At 37.8% G+C, this 21,222-nt stretch overlaps 3 protein-coding genes and 1 pseudogene across 3 annotated transcripts; 2 read left to right on the forward strand and 2 right to left on the reverse strand.

The window, feature by feature from the left end:
* On the forward strand, positions 61-1,089 carry LOC109215667 (proteinase inhibitor type-2). Its single transcript, XM_019379782.1, has 2 exons — positions 61-171; positions 383-1,089. The coding sequence occupies exons 1-2, from the start codon at positions 126-128 to the stop codon at positions 928-930; spliced, it is 594 nt and encodes a 197-aa protein (XP_019235327.1). The 5' UTR covers positions 61-125; the 3' UTR covers positions 931-1,089.
* On the reverse strand, positions 4,879-7,416 carry LOC109222474. The gene is made up of 2 exons (XM_019386833.1): positions 6,986-7,416; positions 4,879-5,029 (listed from the first exon to the last, which is right to left on the reverse strand). The coding sequence occupies exons 1-2, from the start codon at positions 7,414-7,416 to the stop codon at positions 4,879-4,881; spliced, it is 582 nt and encodes a 193-aa protein (XP_019242378.1).
* On the forward strand, positions 10,662-15,290 carry LOC109215675 (nitrogen regulatory protein P-II homolog). Its single transcript, XM_019379791.1, has 8 exons — positions 10,662-10,963; positions 11,066-11,111; positions 11,219-11,246; positions 12,702-12,789; positions 12,895-12,962; positions 13,163-13,232; positions 14,823-14,858; positions 15,004-15,290. Exons 1-8 carry the CDS (start codon positions 10,768-10,770, stop codon positions 15,075-15,077), a joined length of 606 nt encoding a protein of 201 aa, XP_019235336.1. The 5' UTR covers positions 10,662-10,767; the 3' UTR covers positions 15,078-15,290.
* The window catches only part of LOC109215684, a 32,212-nt pseudogene continuing 29,878 nt past the window's right edge, over positions 18,889-21,222 (reverse strand).

Below are 21,222 nucleotides of genomic sequence, written 5' to 3' on the forward strand. Positions count from 1 at the left end.
ATTAGCCAATAATGAATTGATCTGACTATGTTCTAATTGATCACTCGTTTGTTATAAATAGTCGGAGAAGGATAGACCCTCCTTACCCAAAAAAGAAAACAAAGTAACTCACGAGAAAGCGTATAATGGCTGTTCACAAAGTTAGTTTCCTCGCTCACCTACTTGTTCTTGGTAAGATTTTCCTTTTTCCTTTTATCCTTTCTTTTCTTCTTTGATATAGAACTGTTGTTTTTCCTTAAGATTGTCTATGTGTAATCCTTTAATTTGTGTGAGTTATTACTATTATTGGTTTACCCTTCCTTCAAGAAAAAGTAAAATTCGAATATGATATTAAAGAATAAGGCATTCAAATAACTAACAAATATAGCTATGTTTGTTATAGGAATGTTTCTACTACTTGTTGATGCCAAGGCTTGTACCAAAGAGTGTGGTAATTTTGCCTATGGGATATGCCCTCGTTCACAAGGAACTCCGGACCATCCCATATGCACCACTTGTTGCGCAGGCTACAAGGGCTGCAACTATTACAACGCTAACGGAACTTTTATTTGTGAAGGATTGTCTGACCCCAAAAATCCAAACTTTTGTCCCCAGTTTTGTGATCCAGATATTGCCTATTCAAAATGCCCGCGTTCAGAAGGAGAGACGATAATTAATCCCACCGGATGCACTACCTGTTGTACGGGCTACAAGGGTTGCTACTACTTCGGTCAAGATGGTGAGTTTGTTTGTGAAGGAGAGAGTGATGAACCCAAGAGTTGTACTACGGAATGTGACCCTAGAGTTGCTACCATAAGTTGCCCGATTTCTGGATTGGTAAAGATTAATCAAGAATGCATCAACTGTTGTAACGCAGACAAGGGTTGCGAACTCTATGATAATGATGGATCTTTAATTTGTACTGGTGGGGAGCCTCAAAGTGCTGCTTAATTATTTCTAACCAGTGATCTGTAATTATTGTATATGAAATAAAAGCATGATAGATATATATGCACTGTCATGCTAAACTCTGTAATGTGGGCAGTGGAGATGTTTTCCACGGACATGCCCAAGAATTTAATGAATAATATGAAGCACTAGTTTCTTTTACTTCTGAACTCTATCGTACTAGTAGTTGGTTTACTTAATTACTTTACTTTTAAAGGTCAAAGTGAAGCTTTTCCGTTGAAACAGATCAAGTAGAAGGGAGAAACTGGACTACCGAAAGAGACCCGATCTCTATATACCTATCTATATATTTATCTATCTATCTATCCATCTCCATATCTGTCTGTCTATCTGTCTAGCTATCTACGTTTTTCTTCTTCTTCGTCTTTCCCCCTTTTTAGCTTCTCAAAATTAACAACATTTTCCAATGTTCTTGTTCTTCCAATTACTCCAGTTTACCCTTAAAACGAATAACAATTAAATCTATACGCGGTTTAAAGGATATTTGGCTTAATTTAACACTGATGAAACGATCAAACCGAATTGACGTGGTAATTAAGCCTCGGATTTAACTTAAGTGCCAAAGGTCGGTCTCGATTGAGCCCTCGAGATAGGGCTCTGATTCCAATAAACCGACGAACCACTGAAGAACACTTAAACAACTATTAAAAGCCAACGTAAATTTTATTGCCTTGATATGTGTGCTAGAATAGTGACCAAAAATGAAAGGGTTCTCTTCTTTATATAATAGAGGAGTTTTAACCCGAATACAATTCTAAATAAGGTAAAAATCCTTTCCTTCCTTTTCTCTCACGAAAACACGATCTACAACCAATACCGAGCGTGATCCGCGCCGTAATATTCGATTGATGGTGGATATTTCGGATCTCTGTTTGTCTTCTTTAACCATTTTTTTCCTTTACCCTCGATTCTTCGTATTGCTCGAGCTAGTATCTCTCCGAGTTCATCCATGCTCGATTCCATCCGCTCCTGGTTTCGATTTGTAGGTACCCTTGGTCTAACTCGAGCTAGTAACAAGTAACGTTGTTCTTCGCTTCTCAACGAGACATAGGCGTAACTTTATCCCCGATTCTACCGTACACACATAGTCCCCTCTCTTCTCGAAGAGTAGATTATAGAAGCGATGAGAAGTGACTAATTGACCCGGGTTCCTTCTCTCGCACACCATGAGCATGTTGACGAATCGGAACGTCCCATTAGTCACGTCGCTCTAATTTTGGACACGCGTCAGTCGTCAGTTGATCACCCCTGGTAGTCACTGAAAATGTCATGCATTCATTACTCTTTCCCTATAAAAGTTCTGGTTTCCTATTTTCACTTTTTTACTTTCTGATTTCAAACTTCCTTACCCTCGAGCCTTTTATATACTTATCCGTTCATCAGTTTCAAATCATCATAACTTGTTCTTCATATCTTCATATACTCATAGTTCATCTTCAAACTTGCATACCTTAACTTCAAACCTTCAAACCAAATCTTCAAATCTTCATATACTTAGATACAAATGTAGAAGACCTCAAAATCGGTATCCCAGAACACTGCACCGACGACTTCTTCCTCGGACACCAATACCGAGGCAGTGCCTCCGGTGGTAGCCCCGTGACCTCCCCTCACAGATTTCATCCCCGGCGGCTGCCTCAAAGATAATGACTTTAAAATCGAGAAATCCTCCGTACAAGGGGATCAGGGTAAGGAGGCGTGGGGTACGTTTGCTCTATTACCGAGGAGACGCTCGAGGCTGTTTGAAAGGATAGTAAATGGGAAAGCAAGGACATAGTCATTCCCAGTCCTGAGGAGGACATCCCGACGTACATGGAAGGATACTTAAGTTTTTACACGTTTCCTTTCATGTTTGGTCATATGGATACGGTGGTCCTCGAGTTTTGCAAGAGGTACAAAATTTGCCTCAAGAAACTTCATCCATCCTTTTGGGGGATTATGACTCTTCTACATCATTTCGCAAAAAATATGGAGAAGCCTCGATTCACGATCGATCATTTGCTCCGAGTTTACATCCCCCGAATCTTCTGAGGGGGTTTAATCAAACTTGACTATCGGTCAAAGAAAGCTACCTTCTCCTGTATAGACGAAGACAGGGACCGAGGCTTGCAAAGTAGGTTTGTTCGGTTAAAGACCGAGGACCTCATTCCTTCCGAGTTCATGTCATTCCCTAAGAAGTGGAACCCGAATCATAAGTTTACTTCCTCTAAAGTTGTCAAATTCCTCTCTTGTGTCTACTTTTTATTCTAATGAAACGTTTTATTCGATATACAGCTGTCCCTCGAGTCCCTAACGCGATCCTACATTTTAGGGAGTGGGTCGAGGGTATATACAAGCAACTCACCTACTCCGAGCGTGAGTGGCGTAAGATCTCCAAGGGCAAGTGGGAGGCTCGTTCTCACGGTGAGAGCCCTTTTCTGGTTGAATTTTTTCCTGGCCATTTTTTATTCTATTATTCTCATGGCTATGTCCTTCTTTCACAGGCTTGCCGAAGACCACCAAACTTTGGGACACCACCGATGCCGTGACCTCGACCCCCTCTATAAAATTCTCCGCTTCTCTACAGTGCATTGCCGAAGCTGCTGTTATGAAGGAGGAGAAAACAAAGAAGAAGAAGAAGAAGAAGAAGAAGAAGAAGAAGAAGAAGAAGAAGAAGAAGAAGAAGAAGAAGAAGAAGAGATCCCTTGACTCTTTGGACGCTCCTACCGAGGTCAAGAAGAGAAAAAGGATTATGCTCAGGGTTAGAAAGAGCACCAAAAAGACTTCAGGTACCCGCGTACCAGATTTTGAAGCTCTTCATTGGCTCAAGGATTTTCCCGAGGATGATGAGGACATGGAGTTCATCACCCACGAGCCGATCAATGCCGACCAAAAGTTGGTGGCCCCGGAGGGGGATGCTTGTTAGGCTGAATCCTCCTCAGCTCGAGGATTCAAAGAAGAATATGTGGCTACTGCTTCATAAGAAGCCCCTACAGTCCAGAGGAAGACCACCTCAGAAGGCGATGGCATCATCCACATTCAAAAGTCACAGCCTCGTATGAAGGCCATTTTATATGAAGCTCGGGCTGCTGAAGAGAAACCGACCAAAACGTCCTAGGCTGTGGACGATGCCCTTAACTTGTTTTTCTAGGTGTGGACGTTAGTATGCTGGAGGATTACTCTGGATTTGGCCACTTAGAGACCCCGAAAAGGGTCGTACAACCGGGATTAGATGGGCCGAGTTTGAGCTCAAAACTCGAGTAGCTATTTTTGGCCCCGAGTGTGGACCCTGAAGAAGACAGTCATGTTCACGATGCCGGCGGATACTAGCATGTTATCTGGGCTAGCCGGAGTGGCTGGCTACCTCCATACCTTGGTAACCAAAGTAGACCAAGTGAAGATAAATGAGGTAGATGGGCCAAGTCTTTTTAATGAAGCCCAGTTGGCGCTAAATCAGATATATCATTTTCCCTATTTGTTTTAATGAGTTCCTGTCATCTTAACTATTTTTAACAATTTTCTTTCTCTATGTCTCAGGCTTCGGTGCTTCATCATGAAAGGTTTCATCGATCCAGGATGTAGGTGAGTCACCTCGAGTTCGAGCTCAAGGAGAAGGTCCGACAAATAGAGATATACAAAGCTTTCCGTGAGCAGAAGGATGAAGTCCTTAGAGACATGGTCGAGCTCCCTGTCCTTCAGGCCCAGAAGGAGTCCTCGAAAGTGAAATAAGACCATGCTCTTCTAGTTGAGAAGTTAAGGGTGCTCGAGATTGATAATGAGAGACTAAACACCAATGCTAACGCCGCAACTTACAGGTCCAGGAGAAGATAACCTTGATCGACCAGCTTAGGACCAAGATGGACGGGGTCAAGGCTTCAACCGATGAGCTGAAAGGAAAAATGAACTGCCTAGCGTCGGAGCAGGATGCCACCAAAGAGGACTTGGAATCAACTAGAGTGCAACTCTAAGTGGCGAAAGAGAAGCCTGGCAAATAGGATCAGCTGAACGAGGAACTCCAGGCAACAACTCACCTCGGCTGTCGGAGAGCATGCTAATCTTGGCCAAGAGTACACTGCGCTGAAGTCCAAATTGCAGGTGGCTTCTAGAAAAGTCTCAGAAGCCCAAGATATGCTGGACTAATAGAAGGCCGGTGTGGAGATAGCCAAAGCCCGGATCATAACGAAGGCTGAGTATGTGAAGTGGCTATCTCGTAGTTAGGCTCTCGAGGAGATCCAAGCCGGGAGGTCGACTTAGCGGCCAATATTGAAGAGGCCAAGAGGTTAAACTGAGGCCAAAGTGAGGTACCAGCCCGACGGTTCGGATAGTAAGCTGGGCTCTGATGAAGACTAGGCAGGAAATGCCTTAGCTTATATTACTTCTGTCTTTTCTTGTATTTGTACGCTTTTGACGTTGGGGTTGTTTACTCGTGCCTCTGTAAATACCTTTTGGTGAATATATATATATATATGAAATTACTCTTCGACTATACATTGTGTCCTTTAATATTTCTGCATTTGCTTATGTTTAGGACTTAGGATATATAACTTGTGTCTCGAACTTAACAGATCATCAATGCCTTAGCATAAATTTTGAAAATTCTCAAACTATTCAACTTCATAAAAGCTCGAATAAGGTCCTATTCAAACAACGTCTCCGAGTTTCATTGACTTCGGAGGGTCTAACAAAAACAAATTCTTAATTAAACTATTCAAATAATTTATCTGGACATAGTTAATCTTTGCCGAAGGTGTCCCTTCCTTTGACCGTGATTCGAAATCGATTGATTTGATCAGATCAGACATAATCATTATAGACTTAAAATGTAATGACCTTACTTTTTATATTTACGAACTCAGACGTCTCCGAGTCATTTTTACATCGAGATCGAAACTCTAAAGGCTTCATACCATAAGTTGGCTGTGGCCTTCCGTATTTAGGCCCTGCCTTGTAGGCTCGGTGCCCTCAAGGTTTAGTATCCCGATTTGTCCGGTATTAATGTCGGATAGCATTCCCTTGTTCGGGGTGACCCGTTGGTTTAGGGGTCTTTAGATGATTAGGAACGGTCTCGCGGACTCTTACTACCTTTGGTTTCATGCCTCCAGTTAATGATGGACCGATGGCTTAGAAGGATTTAAACCCAATTTTTATTCTAAGTGATATAAAGGTATCATTTCTCATGTAAGCGTGAACTGATGAAGTATCGAAGGTGAATTTTCTCACTTTATTACTTCAAATGTAGTGTAAATAATCGAAGATACATAATTTATCCGCCATGGCGAGAATGAACTTACGGGGCATGATTCATTTGATCGTTTGACCCTTACAATGAATCCTATTATTTAATCCTTGTCTTTTGATTTCGAGTAGAATTTTCTTCAAAGTTTCCAAACTTAGATCTTCGAACTCGATTCAGGGTGTGATAAGTCCCTAGTACTTGAGGCAGAATCTTGAGGGCTCAAGTACTAATGATCTTATGCAGGCAGTCCCCAGTCCCCGATGCTAGACCGGTCTTCAATACTATAGTAGCACACTTACTGTTGCCTCGTTAAAAACCTTGCCGTAAAACCCACTTCACGAAAAAACGGTCGAAGGGAAAAAAGTGCAACTCATGCTTTGAGACCTAATTCTTGGATTTGACTTTGATTGAGTACCTCCATGGGTTAGTTCAAAGGATAATAAGCCTCAAAGAAATTTAGGTATTCATACCTCAGCAGTAGTACCGCTTCAAGTGTGCCACATTCCAGTTGTTTTGCAGTTGTACGCCATTTTCGGACTCAAGCTGGTACGAGCCTTTTTTGGTTATATCTGTGACTCTGTATGGTCCTTTCTAGTTCAGTCCTAGTTTCCCGTTGATCGGGTTCTTGGTATGTAGTGTGACTTTCCTCAATACTAAGTTACCGACTTAGAAGTGTCGAAGGTTTGCCCTTTGGTTTTAATATATTCCTATTTGTTGCTTTTAAGCTGCTAACCGGACCAGGGCAGCTTCTCGCCTTTCATCGCTAAATTTAGACTTATGGTCGTGGCCTCATAATTTGATGTTTCGGTAGAATACCAGAACCTTAAGCTCAATTCTCCTACTTCTACCGGAATCAAAGCTTCTGCACCGTATACCAGAGAAAATAGTGTCTCACCGGTGCTCGACCTCGAAGTTGTTCGATATGCCCATAGGACCTGGGGTAGAATATCTTTCCACCGTTGTTTTGAGTTGGTCAATCTTTTCTTCAGGTTTTGCAGTATAGTCTTGTTTGTCGAATCTGCTTGACTGTTTGTGCTCAGGCGATAAGGGGTTGATAAAATCTTTTTGATTTTGTGATCTTCAAAGAACTTATTGACCTTGATGCCGATGAATTGTCTCCCATTGTCACATGTGATTTTGGTTGGTATCCCAAACTGACAGATTATATGATCCCATATGAAGTCGATAATCTCCTGTTCCCTAACTTTCTCAAACACATGCGCTTCAACCCACTTGGAGAAGTAATCCGTCATAAGCACTATGTACCGAGCCTTAATAAGTGCTCATGGTAAAGGACCTGTGATATCCATTCCCCACTTCATGAACGGCCAAGGGAAAAGGTCGAGTGAAGCAACTCTCCCGGTTGGTAGATCATCGGAGCATGTCTCTGACATTCGTCACACTTTTGAACAAAGTCCTTTGTATCTTTCTCCATTTCGTTCCAGTAATACCCGACCCAGATCAACTTTCGTACCAACAATTCCGCTACGGAGTGGTTTTTGCAAGTCCCCTAATGGACTTCCCTCATCACGTAGTCGGTCTCTCCAGGCCCCAAGCATCTTGCTAACGGTCTGAAAAATGACCTTCGGTACAATTGGCCTTCAGCCAAGCAAAACTTGGCAGCTTTAGTTAGAAGGGCCCTTGATTCTTTAGGATCCGATGGCAGTTTCCCCTTCTAAAGGTAATCCATGTATTTGTTTCACCAATCTAGGTCAAACTTATTGAGTTTACCTTAGCATGACCAGTATCTATTACTGAGCTCATCAATTGCACCACTATTTCAGAGTTAAATTCTTTGGAGTCCATTGACGACCCTAAATTAGCCAATGCATTAGCCTCACTATTTTTATCTCGAGGTACATGTTGTAGCGTCCATTCTTTGAACCAATGCAACACTATTTGTAATTTATCCAAGTACCTTCGCATCCAGTCTTCTTTGACTTCGAATGTTTCATTGACCTGGTTAACAATGATGAGGGAATCACACTTGGCTTCGATTATCTCAGCCCCAGGCTTTTAGCCAATTCCAGACCTCCAACCATAGACTCATACTCGGCTTCATTGTTAGTCGGTTTCACAGTTTTAATTGATTGCCTTATTATGTTACCCGTGGGTTTTTTTAGCACGATACCCAACCCAGACCCTTTCGTGTTGGAGGCACCGTCTGTGAATAGGATCTAGAACCCCGAGCTAGTCCCCGAGGCATGTATAATTCTTTATCGACCTCGGGAATCAGGGCCGGTGTAAAATCGATCACGAAGTCTACCAATTTCTGGGACTTTATAGTTGTTCGGGGTTTGTATTCAATATCATACCCGCTAATCTCTACGACCCACTTTGCTACCTGGCCTAAGAGTTCGAGTTTATGCATGACATTCCTTAACAGGTACGAGGTCACGACACATATAGGGCGACATTGAAAATATAGTTTTAGTTTTCTAGATACGCTTAGTAAGGCAAGTGCCAATTTTTCTAGGTGTGGATACCTCGTTTAAGCATCACCTAGGGTTTTACTAACATAATATATAGGAAATTGCGTACCTTCTTCTTCCCAAACCAGGATACCACTTACCGCTACCTCGGACACTGCCAAATAAAGGTATAATTGCTCGTTCGCCTTCGAGGTATGCAACAAATGAGGGCTTGATATGTATTGTATGAGTTCCTCCAAAGCTTTTTGGAACTCCAGGGTCCAAGAAAAGTCACTCTTTTTCTTTAGTAACGAGAAAAACCAGTGGATTTTATCCGATGACCTGGAAATAAATTGGCCCAATGCGGCTATTCACCCTATCAGCCTTTGCACTGCTTTGACGTTGTCGATCACAATGATATATTTTATGGCCTTTATCTTTTCTGGGTTCATCTCTATTCGCGTTTAGATATTATGAAATCAAAGAACTTGCCCGAGCTGACTCCGAATGCACACTTCTCTGGGTTCAAGTTCATCTCCTCAGTATGTCGAAGGTTTCCTGTAAATGTTTCAAATGGTCCTTTGCTCGCAGGGACTTAACTAACATATCGTCAATATAAACCTCTATTGATTTCCCTATTTGTTCCTCGAACATTCGATTAACTAGGCATCGGAATGTGGCGCCGACATTTTTTTTAACACAAATGGCATCACATTATAACAATAAGTGCCGAACCAAGTTATAAAAGAAGTTTTCTCTTGGTCGCTTGGGTCCATCCATATTTGGTTGAACTTGGAATAGGCGTCGAGAAAGCTCAGCGTCTCGTGCTCTGCCGTTGCATCGATAATTCGATCGATATTAGGCAAAGGAAATGAGTCCTTCGGGCATGCCGGATTCAAATCCTTATAATCTACACACATTCTAAGTTTGTTTCCCTTTTTGGGTACGAGGACTTTGTAAGCTACCCACTCCGGGTATTTAATTTCCCGAATGGAACCTATTTTTAAAAGTTTAGATACCTCGTCTTTGATAAATGCGTGTTTGACCTCGGATGGTGGCCTCCTCTTTTGTTTAATCGGATGGAAGTTCGGATCCAAACTCAATTTGTAAGTTGGTATCTCCAGTGGGAATCCTGGCATATCTAAGTGCGACCAGGCAAAACAATTGGCATTACCTTTAAGAAAATCAATGAGTTTTTTCCTGAGCTTGGGGTTAACCCCGTGCCCAGGTATACCTTTCTATCCGGCAGATACTCGAACAATATGACTTGTTCCAGTTCCTCAATTATTGACTTGGTGGCATCGACGTCATCAAGTGCTATGAAGTATCTTGGGACCTCGAAGTCATCTTCCTCGTTTGTTGGACGATCCTCTAGTTTCCCCAGCTCGGTCGAGGTCGAGACTTGTGATTACTATTTGGTGCCTTTCTCTCAGATCAGTCCCTTATCTTTTGAGGTCGTGATCGCAGGTACATGGATCACTTCTTCGACGACAAACATCTCCTTTGCGTCTGGTTGTTCCCTGTAGACCGTTTTAATTCCCCCCGAGTTTCGAAATTTCAATGCTTGGTGCAAGTTTGATGGTACCGTCCTCATGCTATGAACCTACAGTCTCCTGAACAAGGCATTATACCTCCTGTCCCCCTCGATCACATAAACCTTTTCTTGTTGAGTGGTTCCGGTCGTGTTGACCGGTAAGGTGATTTCTCCTTTCATTGTCTCGCATGCCATATTGAACCCGTTCAAATACTAATTAAGAAGTTGATATTTGATTGGAGTATTAAGTGTGCTTAGGACGCTCAATCGGACGCTTGAAATATAAAGGGGCAGAATGGTGTACTAAGCTCCTGCTAATCACGGGATCGGGAAAAGGGTCGGACCACAAGAATCTATTGTATGTAGTCTTATCCTATATTTCTCTAAGAGTCTGTTTCCACGGTTAGAACCCGTAACCTCCTCGACGCTTAAAATATAAACCTCACATAATCAAGCTGCACACGTGAATCTCAATACGTTTTGCAAGTGCCCTCACACGGGCCGAGTTCGGGCAGAGTCTGAAAAGCTTTTTAAAACGAAGGTGCCAATTACTTTGTTCGTACATGGCCCTTGTAGGCATAGACCTCATCGAATAAAAACTTCACTACTTCCTTTTTTCGTCTTCTGTTACTCTCTCACTCCTATTGTTCGTTTTCTCAATGGCCACTGCCTCACTTTCCAAATCCAGCTTCTCCCTTCACTCCTCCCCTTCCCACTTCCAAGAATTGCCTAGTTTCACTTCCAGTATTACCATTCGACCCAACAACCTGCGCGAGTTCTTCCCTTCGCAACTCACCATCAAACGCGTACCAAATGCTCGTCTTTTCCCAATTATCAGAGCCCAAAGCTCTCCAGGTCTCATTATTCAACAATTTGCTTTGAACCCACTTCATAATTTTCAGTCAAGATTTTCCTCTATGTGTTGTTGTTTTTGATTTAGTACTTTGGGTTTTTCAGATTTGGTCCCCGATGCCAATTTTTACAAAGTCGAAGCTATTCTAAGGTGCATCACTTTTATTATTTCTCGCTTTTTTTAATCCTCTTTAAATCTGCATATTCATTCATTAGTTTTGCATGTTTCATTCTGCTGCAAATTTTGGAATCGACTAGACCGTGGAGAATTCAACAGGTTTCTTCGGTAAGCACTCGGATTTTCCATATGCATGTTAGAAAAATTGGATCTTTTCTTCTTGTGATCCTTAATGTTGCATGCGCAAATAATAATAATTGCTTAAATGCTCTTTATGTCATCGACTAAAAGACCTTTTTGAGGGGGTTTTACTCGACCCCGACTTTGCATTTGATCATATCATGGAAAAGCCTATTGTGGAAAATGGTTTTAGAGCAGCGTTTCAATCTCAGTTGTGATCGAAGTGATCGAAAGCCCAAGGGGTTAATTAAAATGCTGCTAGCCTGCTCTACTAACATCAATACCGATAAGTTTGAAAAGCCAATAAGCATTAAGTTTCACGATGATATGGTAACTAGTCTTAGGTACATCAAGACATTTTTGATTGCCTCATTCTTCGACTCCTTAGCCAATTGCCCTACAGAGGAAAGGACGGTAAGTGGTGCATCTCTTATTGGCAGGTGTCAACGTACACTTAAGAACAAGAACTCGGGCTAATAGGCGCACTTTTGTATTTTTTTTGACACCATTCAGGTTTTGAGAATTAGAAGTTTGGAATAGATAAGTAATTATAGTTAGTCGAAGGTTAATCTCTATGTTACGTTCCACATTGTGGGGGGAGGGGGTGTTAAACATTGGCTAAGGGAATAAGTTGTGCTCTCCTTATATGGTCTTGAGCAATCCTCTCCTCATGGACTAGTTTTTGGGATTGAGTTAGGCCCAAGTTCCATTTCTTCACATTCTATTTTTCAGATCCTCTTCAGAATTTGTCGAGCTCTGTGTAAAGTCTACACATACAAATGATCAGAATTATGGTTTATCTATTGTGTCTTTACTACAGTAGTTGAAGGATTATCTACCATTAATGCAGAATATAGCAGAAATTTCACGTTTATTTGCAATTTATTCTAGTTCTTTCTTTGTATACACTGTAACTATTTCTCCATAGAGAGTAATACACAATATTTTTCTTTACTATGTTATCATATCATGCCCCCAAGGATAATCCTTTTGATGGATCAGCATCAAATTGCTTTAAGCTTTTGGAGGCGAATTCTTTCTTTTTTCATTCTAAAAGTCTTGTCACGGATAAGTTGAAAAACGTTCGAGGGGGCACAGACTTTAGATCAGGATATGCTTAGAATATCTATCATTGGAAGGAACACTAAGGGGTTGGACATATTAAATGTAAGAGGGCGGAGTGGAATAAGGGGACCCCCCCCCCCCCCCCACACCCACCCAATGCACACACAAGAACACAAAAAAATTCCACCAGAAATGCTAGAACATTTAACAATACGGGAAGCTGAAGCCCAAACAGTTATCCAGCTATTTTGTGATGATCTATTGAACTCCTTTTCAAAACCCAATAGAAGGCAAACATTTTCCTGAAGATATTTCAACACTTCTACTCTAGAAAGTTAAAACATGCCATCATTTACTCATACTTTCTGCATTATGAAGGCACTATTGAAAATGGGCATTCGTGGTGTCACTGTCTCTGATGTTCGTGGCTTTGGAGCCCAAGGTGGCTTGACCGAGAGGCAAGCTGGTAAGGAAGAAATTCATCAATTTTAACTGTTTATTGTTTTAGGTTGTCAATATTCTTACTTAAACAGACTCTTCCTCAGGTTTTGAAGTTATCTGCTGCTTGCAGGCTCTGAATTCTCCGAAGACAAGTTTGTAGCAAAAGTTAAAATGGAGATTGTTGTGAGCAAAGACCAGGTTCGGATTTTAAAGGCCTTGATCAAGTTTTGGGCACCATAATTCAAAACCATATGTGTAGATTATAAGAATACATGGTTAATGTGTTGTTTCTCTCTGTGTATATACAGGTTTTCTGTAAGTGTAAGTATAGGGTCGGCGTGTTATTTCTCTCTCCTGTGCATATACAAGTTTTCTAACCTGTAATGCTGTCTTATTAGGTTGAAGGAGTCATTGCAAAGATAATTGAAGAGGCAAGAACTGGTGAAATTGGTGATGGAAAGATCTTCTGTAAGTTTTTCTCTTCTTGATTCTGGAGTTCTTTCGCTAGCTATGTTAATATGAACATTGATTTGCTGTAAATTCTCCAACCAAGCTTGAGGGCGTTTAGTTAGTGTTTTCTCAATGAGTATGCTGTATATTTTCTTATCGCGACACATCCTATGTACGGGTAGAGGGCTTACCCATTTGTCAAACATGTTTGAAGACGACGTGTTTTTTGTGACTGCTTAATTTTGAGGAAGATGAGGAACTTAGTGTTAAAAGAGCGAGATCTTATATGGGAATATTAGTAATTCCACTACTAAGTCAGTTTTTGCTTTTTGTGTGCATTAGTTGAGTTAATTCCAATAATGCAGAGGGGTTAGCAAGTAATTCCACTCTTCAAGAGTTAAGCACATGGATAACCTTATCTTCTGCCCCAATGTAGGTGCATTGGCGGTCCCCTGGTTGCTGAGGGGAATATTTTTTCTCCTAACCACATATATGCTATCTATACCTAGGGCATGAATATTGGATATGGATATAGAACAAATACAGATGCATTCAGTTGTAAGTAGGTGTTTCGTTTATTTTGAAGGATTCATATGGAAGTGCATATACCAGTATCACTCCAATATAGGTATCATCAATGCAAAATGAAGTGCATATATAACATAAACCTGTCCTTTCCTTTTTGGTGCCAAAGAGAAAAAAATGAGAGGGAGACTGGTTAAACTAGTGGCCTTCAATATGTAGCTGATATCTTTTCACCTACAGCTTCATACTGTTGTCGAATTTGATGGTCTACTTTTAACCAATTTTGACTTTTAAAACCGAAAAGCTGAGCAAATTTAGGTTCCTGCAATCTCTCAGGTGTCTCGTCTAATCCAGTTATACTGGTTCTTCAACTTAACTTCTAGGTTGAGCCATTCCATTTATTTGGTCAATGTCCTAAGAACAGCAAAAGTAAATGAAAAGCTTGCAGTAATCTTAGTGCGGTTGCACATGCAGCGTGAAAAAACAATACCACCAAGGCTTTTAAAAGGTGCTTGCAATGACAAATCATATTTGTTCAAATAAAATCTTTTGGTTCCATTGAGATACGTGGTGTACTGTAAACTGATGTAGGTATACCAGAAGAAACAGATAGAGAATACTAGCCCAAAATTTTAAAATAAGATTAAAAGGCTGTAGGAATCTCAAATCCATTGATCGTTTCTTTTCAATTTTATCAGACAAGGAAATCCATCAGTGACTTGTTCACAATTTTTTTCAGAGACCATGAATTCAAAGTGGCTATTGAAGTTTGGCCATCTTTTGGGATATTGTTAGGGGTCGTTTGGTTTAGAGACAAGTTAGGTAGAGATTAGCATGCAGAGATTGTAATCCTGGTATTAGTATTGCAGGGATTAATAATGTTGAGATTAGTAATGCAAGGGTTCTAATGCTAGAATTATTTCTTGTTTAATATTTAGTTTGATATATTACAAATTAATATACAATGTATAATTTAAAATGTGTTTACTTTTTAAGCAAAATAAAAGTTTGCTTACTATTAATCTATTCTAAGGTTGTTAGTTTTATGGTGAATTATTGATGCTGTTTCTTTTTCTTTCGCAGTGATTCCCATCTCTGATGTGATAAGAGTTCGCACTGGTAAGCAGAAAGTTTTGATGATGATAGTCCTTTTTTCATTTATAAATGAGTTATTTGTCTTCCTAGGTTGATTTGTCATCTGAACTTCGCCTCTACAGAGGTCAAAAGTTATTGCTTGTAATGAATCTATGCTACACTGTAACAGGAGAACGGGGAGAGAAGGCCGAGAGGATGGTGGGAGGGCATGCTGATATGTCCTCTGCATTATCAACTTCTTGAGCTTCCGTAGCTTGACGTTAAAATGTTTAATCGTCTTTTTGTTAGGTATCATGGCCTTGTTATATGTTGAGTTATGGAACAGGGTCCAATTTTTATTTGGAACATGCTGTCAAGTAGAGAAGAAAATAAAGATGTACTTAACGTGTACTTTTGTTTCAGTAGAGTTACAAGTTCCAGTAAATCCCATACGCCATAGTGATACTTTCTTGGTCTTATTCTAGTTGATCTGTTCACTTCTCTCGTGGAATTTCTAATGCTATGCTAATAAGATACTCGTTAATCGTTATGATACATAGTTGGAGAAATTTGACAATTACAGTCCAACTTCTAACGGCCAAGTTTTCTTTGGAATCAATTTATCGATATAGTATATGTTCTCTATAATAACATTTTACTATAGGAGCCAAAAAATGTACGTTTATATAAACGAGGCTACATATAACTTGTTATAACATATATTAATATATAGATAATGATCTCTATAAACAGAGGCGGATCCACCTTAGAGCCTATGGTGCACGTGCACCCATCCTCTGGTTCTATATTGCAGTGTGAACCCATGGTGAAAAACAGACAGTGGGTTCCTTTTCTTTTTCTCTCCGATGCTAGGTGCCTTACTGCTTATTTCATAGAGCTTCTGCGAATTTGCAAATTTTTTCTCAATTTTTCTTTTAGCATTCTACTTTTTTAAAAAAAATCTTTTTTCCCTTTCTTTTCTGAATTCTCTATCTTCTTTACTTCATCAGATCTACAATTGAGCTTTCTCAAAATAATTCATTTCCTCCTTTTTTTTTCCTCTTTCTTTTCCGGGCCTTCTTTTCCTTTTTTATTTATGTTTGTTTTCCTAATTTGCTTGACTCCGATTGAACTTTATTTCCCCCAATGCTTCATGGTAAACGACAAAGGTTTAGAAATTAGCTATTGATTCAATTAAATTAGTGTTTATCTCTATATCTTGAGCACTATAAATAATTTACGTGATTATAAAATTTAAGTTACAACTCGTTGAGGCATATTTATATTAATTTCAATGCGATTATCGGATTTTTGCCTCCAAAATTTTCACAACTAGATAGAGTTTTTATTTTATATTTTGGACATATAAGCAATTTATTGATTAAAAGTTAATCATATGCTCTAGGATTTTTGTTATTTTCTTGCACTTAATTTGCAATATAGTACAAGTAATCACCAGTGATATTATCAATAAAATAAAGATACGAATTTACATATATATATATATATATATATATATATATAATAACTTTTTGTTATGAAATATTATTTTGTATGAAAGTCTATAACTCTATATATATATATATAAAATTTGTTGTACCAAATAATAACTTTTAAGATATTTTAATTTTTGCGCATAAATTGGTATTATTATCAGCATCAATTTTACTTAAAATTAGTAGTGCACCCATGGTGTTCAAATCCTAGATCCGCCTCAGTCTATAAAGCATGTGAAGACGGATGGACCAAAGAATCACGAAATTTTTCTCCCTTTGTTGAGGTAGCTGGCCTTAACTCCTTGCCCCTTGGTCGTCTGTCTTACTATTTTTCTTTTCTGGTGGATTTGTGCTTCTTACGTTTACTAAAGGTGTTCAACTGAATCTCCTATGCCGAAAATTATATTATATGTATATAAACAAAAAAATTCCACACATAAGTTGTAAAACTACCTAGGCATAAGAAAGCATTTTGCAGTTGAAAGGGGTTATTTTTTTCGCGTTTTAATAGTTTGTTGTATGTTTTCTTGGTTGTGAACTTTCTCTTACTGACTCTCTCTCTCTCCAAATTGTGTCTTATCAACATTCTCTATACGCCATTTCATGTTAATTTCTTTTTCTAGTAACCTGTTTGACCAAGAAGCAAAACTATTTATTATATGTAACCAACCACGTACTTTATCTTTATTTCTATTATATAGAAAAGGAAAGATGGTCAACCAAGGGCATATATGTCATTTCAAAAACAATTATTGTATTGTTTGCATTTCTTAAATGCCTATTTTTGTCCTCCTTGATATACATGGACCCCACATTCCCTTGACCACATCACTCCTTTAAAAGTTTAAATGTACTTTTGATTAGACTACTTTTGCATAGAGTTACTCCATGCAAATACTCATTTTGAATATTTTTTCTCATTTGATAAAATTGTTAATTTTTGCACAGAAAAAGTAAATTTAATTTTAAATAATAAAGCAACAAAAAGAAATATAGATAAATATTTACAATATTTTCATATTTACCCATACTATTTTAACACAACTTTAAAAAATAAAATTAAAAGGTTTTCATGTATTCACACTATTTGAAGGCGATTTCAAACCTAAAAGTTTTATATTCCAAAGTAATTTTAAAAACTATAGTTTGGTAAACCTTAAAAGTTAATTTAAGTGATGATATTTGTTCATCTGTTCTAGGAGGTTATCTCTTATGTACTTAATTGATGTGAAATTTTGATTTATCTGGTTTGAACTCCATTCTTCCATGATAAATTTTCAACAATCTATAAATTATCTTAAAATATTTTATATTATTTCATTATAAAAATTAACATATGATAAATCTATAGAAAAAATAAAAACATTTCTCTTATATCCATAATTAAGAAAAAAATAAAATCCCTATAATTTATATAGACTTATATCAAATATTTATTATCTTATCACCAGTAACATCATTTTAAACAAGTTATAATAAAATATAATTTGAACTACTATATTGAATTACTACAATTTGTATTATGTTAATATTTCTTTAGTATAGTTGGTTCTCTTTGTTTGAAGTAGTAAATTGCCTCTTTAGGGATGCAAGTCCCCTTGGAAGTTCTCTTTGTTGACTGTACTAAAAATTTCTCTTGATTTTGTTGTATATAAGACATAAAGTAAAATCATAAGTTTTTTTTTAAACTTTTCTCGTACTGTAAAGAATGATTTTGTTCGTTTTAACTTTCATTAGGTAGCTGATTGTTCCCACTATTAAAACACTTGCAAGACCAAATTGGATGTATTCAAAATTAGTTTACAAATAGATCGGTAAGTTTTTTTATTGTAGAAAAATTGTTAATATAAATTACACTTGTACCTTTAATGTATTATCTTGTTAAAAATTCTAATATAGTGGGGAAATAATACCATTCAATCACTTTTACAATTTGATGTTAAAATGAGTATTATAGCACATAGTCTTTTTATGTTAATAATTGGAGCAACTTATGCAGGTTATAATTTATAGTTCAATTTTTTGTAAATTATTAAAACAAATTAATTTTGTAAATTGTGATCCCCAATATCATTCTCTTCAGTTATTAAATGAATATAACAATGATCGATTTATTTATCAAAAAATTAATTGAGTACCGACAGACAACAATTTTAAGATTACAATTGAATAAAGCTCTAAAACACAAGAACAAATTTTTCACAACGGTACTAACACGAATTCTTCCTAAACAAAATCATTCAACACACAAAACAAAAACGAAATTGAATCAAAACATTTCCTTTTCAATTCTAATATAGATTTCATAATATATATTTAATATTCTTCTTTCAAGAGAACAGATATATCTTTTACATTACTGCGACATTCACATTCTCTCTGCAATCTATCCTAATTTTTACCTCTTATTAAGATAAAATTCAGGAACTTTACCATTCTGAAATCCTCATTTATATTTTCTTCTTTTAATCAAGGTTCCTTTGGTGTTTTGTTCGATCTAATTTGGTGCAATATACATTAATTTTGTGGGATTCGTGGGGTGTTAGGGTTAGCCGAAGCCCATTCGCCTAATGTCAAAATTATGCAGCGGATGGCGCAGTGAAACAATGCACTGCGCCAGCCTCAGACATAGCAGCTGCAATCAACGGCTGCAAGTTTATGGGTTCTGAATCCGGTCCTTGATTTAGGGCCACCGGTTTCTTGTAGTCCAACGACTTATCCTCGTAAATGTCCCACCATTTCTTCACCAGCATTTTTATGTCATCTCTTTGCATGTTGTCTTCCTTGCCTGTGTACCTCCATGGCTTTGATCCCTTTAAGATCATCATAAGTGCACATGTAAATTGACAATATCAACTACTCCATTCTGTTTCATTTTATGTAAAAGGTGTTTTGACTATATAATTATGTGATCAAGGTTAAAATAAAAAAATTAAAGTAAATTATTGCTAAATATATTATCTTTTTCTAAACATACTAAAAAGTAAAACGTCTGTCACATGAGGGGTGACTAGAACTTATTTTCTTTTATTAACGTGCCAAATTAAATTAATGTAGTATGAGAAAATAATGATTGCATGTAGATATATATTACAAAAAAGTACAGGATATACGTACCGCTGCACAATAATGTACAACTTTCACTTCATCCAGTTTAACATTCTCCGGATGACGCCATAACATTGCTAGAACAAGATTGTAATCTAGAGGTATTGGTTTGTAGATGTTCTTGAAATACATGTTCAGGAAGTCCTGCAAATTCATCATGTCAATCAATAAATTATATGTTCTAGAATAAAGTAATCATTTACCAACTACACATTGTCTAATCAAATTTTCTCTCTCACTACGTTCCTGAAAAAGTTAAATTCTTTTCCTAATTAACTAAGAGATCATGACGGAATTATCACATGTGAAATTAAGCATAATTTGACAAAGAAAGACTCCTTTCGTTTCAATTTATTTGTCTTAATCTGAATTGACACAAAGTTTAATAAGGAGCTGAAGTCTTTTAAAACTTGTGATCTTAAATATATATACCATAACATTTGCCCGACTATGAACTTATAAAACATATGGTCTTAAACAAGTCATAACATTTGTGTGGTTACGAAAGCTTCCCATTAAGGAAATATAGAAATACGGTAACTTTTTTTAAACGGACTAATAAAAAAATAATGTCAATCTTTTTGAAACGCAGTGAGTAGCATTGTTCTCCCTCGACCCTCGGGATGTAGGACAACGGATGCAACGGCATTAAGGAGTGAAAAGTTACCTACTCAGCAAAAGGAGTAGGAGGAGTGATGTTAAGGGTCTTCAAGAGATGTTGATAAGTGTCAAGGCCGGGCTCAAAAACGAGTCCGGAACCAAAATATTATTATTTTGGACTCAAAAGACACAAATAAGTGTAAAAAAAAAAAAGTGTCCATAATATATATAACGCCAGAAAACCTGGCGCTATATAATAACGGTAACTGCACCGTTAATATATAGCGCCAGGTTTTCTGGCGTTATATACACACAGAAATAGCGCCAGAAAACCTGGCGTTATACCCCTTAATAAAAAAACCCTCCATCTTCTTCACCGTCGCCTTCCTTCTTCAAATATTTTACTCCCACCCTTGGTCCCCCCACTGTAAACTGTCCGCCAATATAAAAAAAAAAAAATTTTTGGGTCTCCTCGGCACATAAAACTTGAAGATCGTAGGTTCCACACTCGAGTAGAGCTTCTTGTTATTGTTGGTTAACGCTTTCGGAGTCAAAATTTCGGTCTATTTGATTTCCGAAAATTCTAAATCGAGGTATTTCGATTTATTTTAAGTTGAAACTTTTATAATAATGCATATTATTTGATTTGTATGTGTTCTATTTCGGTTTGTGTTTTTTTTTTCGAAATTAGCATCTTAAATTTATCCGGATTTAATTTTAGTGTTTTATATAAAAATATAAATTTGTCAAATAAATTTGTCTGTTAATATTCTCATTTATATATATGTGCTTTCATGCCGTTTTGTGTTTTATTTGCAATTAAATTTATTTGTTGTTTATGTTTAGTTTAGATTATTTTTTAGCGTAGTAAAATCTAGACCTTTTTAGCGTAGTAAAACGTAGACCCTTTTAGCGTAGTAAAATTTAGAGCCTTGTAGCGTAGTAATGTGTAGTATTTTAGCTTAGAATTCCTTTTGTTTTAGTATCTTATACTGGTATTTCAATCCTCAACATATGGAGCCCGGAACTTTTATATATATGCAACGGCATTAAGGAGTGAAAAGTTACCTACTCAGCAAAAGGAGTAGGAGGAGTGATGTTAAGGGTCTTCAAGAGATGTTGATAAGTGTCAAGGCCGGGCTCAAAAACGAGTCCGGAACCAAAATATTGTTATTTTGGATTCAAAAGACACAAATAAGTGTAAA

Source organism: Nicotiana attenuata, chromosome 2 (genome assembly GCF_001879085.1).
Source record: "Nicotiana attenuata strain UT chromosome 2, NIATTr2, whole genome shotgun sequence".
In the NCBI taxonomy this organism is placed as follows: Eukaryota; Viridiplantae; Streptophyta; class Magnoliopsida; order Solanales; family Solanaceae; genus Nicotiana; species Nicotiana attenuata.

Bases quoted from the DNA above. Each gene is read 5' to 3' on its own strand.
- LOC109215667 (XM_019379782.1), top strand. From the start codon at position 126: ATGGCTGTTCACAAAGTTAGTTTCCTCGCTCACCTACTTGTTCTTG. The intron at 172-382 runs GTAAGATTTTCC...TGTTTGTTATAG, and splicing joins CGCTCACCTACTTGTTCTTG to GAATGTTTCTACTACTTGTT.
- LOC109222474 (XM_019386833.1), bottom strand. From the start codon at position 7,416: ATGACGGATTACTTCTCCAAGTGGGTTGAAGCGCATGTGTTTGAGAAA. The intron at 5,030-6,985 runs GTTCTGGTATTC...AGACTTTTCTAG, and splicing joins GTAGGAGAATTGAGCTTAAG to AAGCCACCTGCAATTTGGAC.
- LOC109215675 (XM_019379791.1), top strand. From the start codon at position 10,768: ATGGCCACTGCCTCACTTTCCAAATCCAGCTTCTCCCTTCACTCCTCC. The intron at 11,247-12,701 runs GTAAGCACTCGG...TGCATTATGAAG, and splicing joins GAATTCAACAGGTTTCTTCG to GCACTATTGAAAATGGGCAT. The intron at 12,790-12,894 runs GTAAGGAAGAAA...TGCTGCTTGCAG, and splicing joins CTTGACCGAGAGGCAAGCTG to GCTCTGAATTCTCCGAAGAC.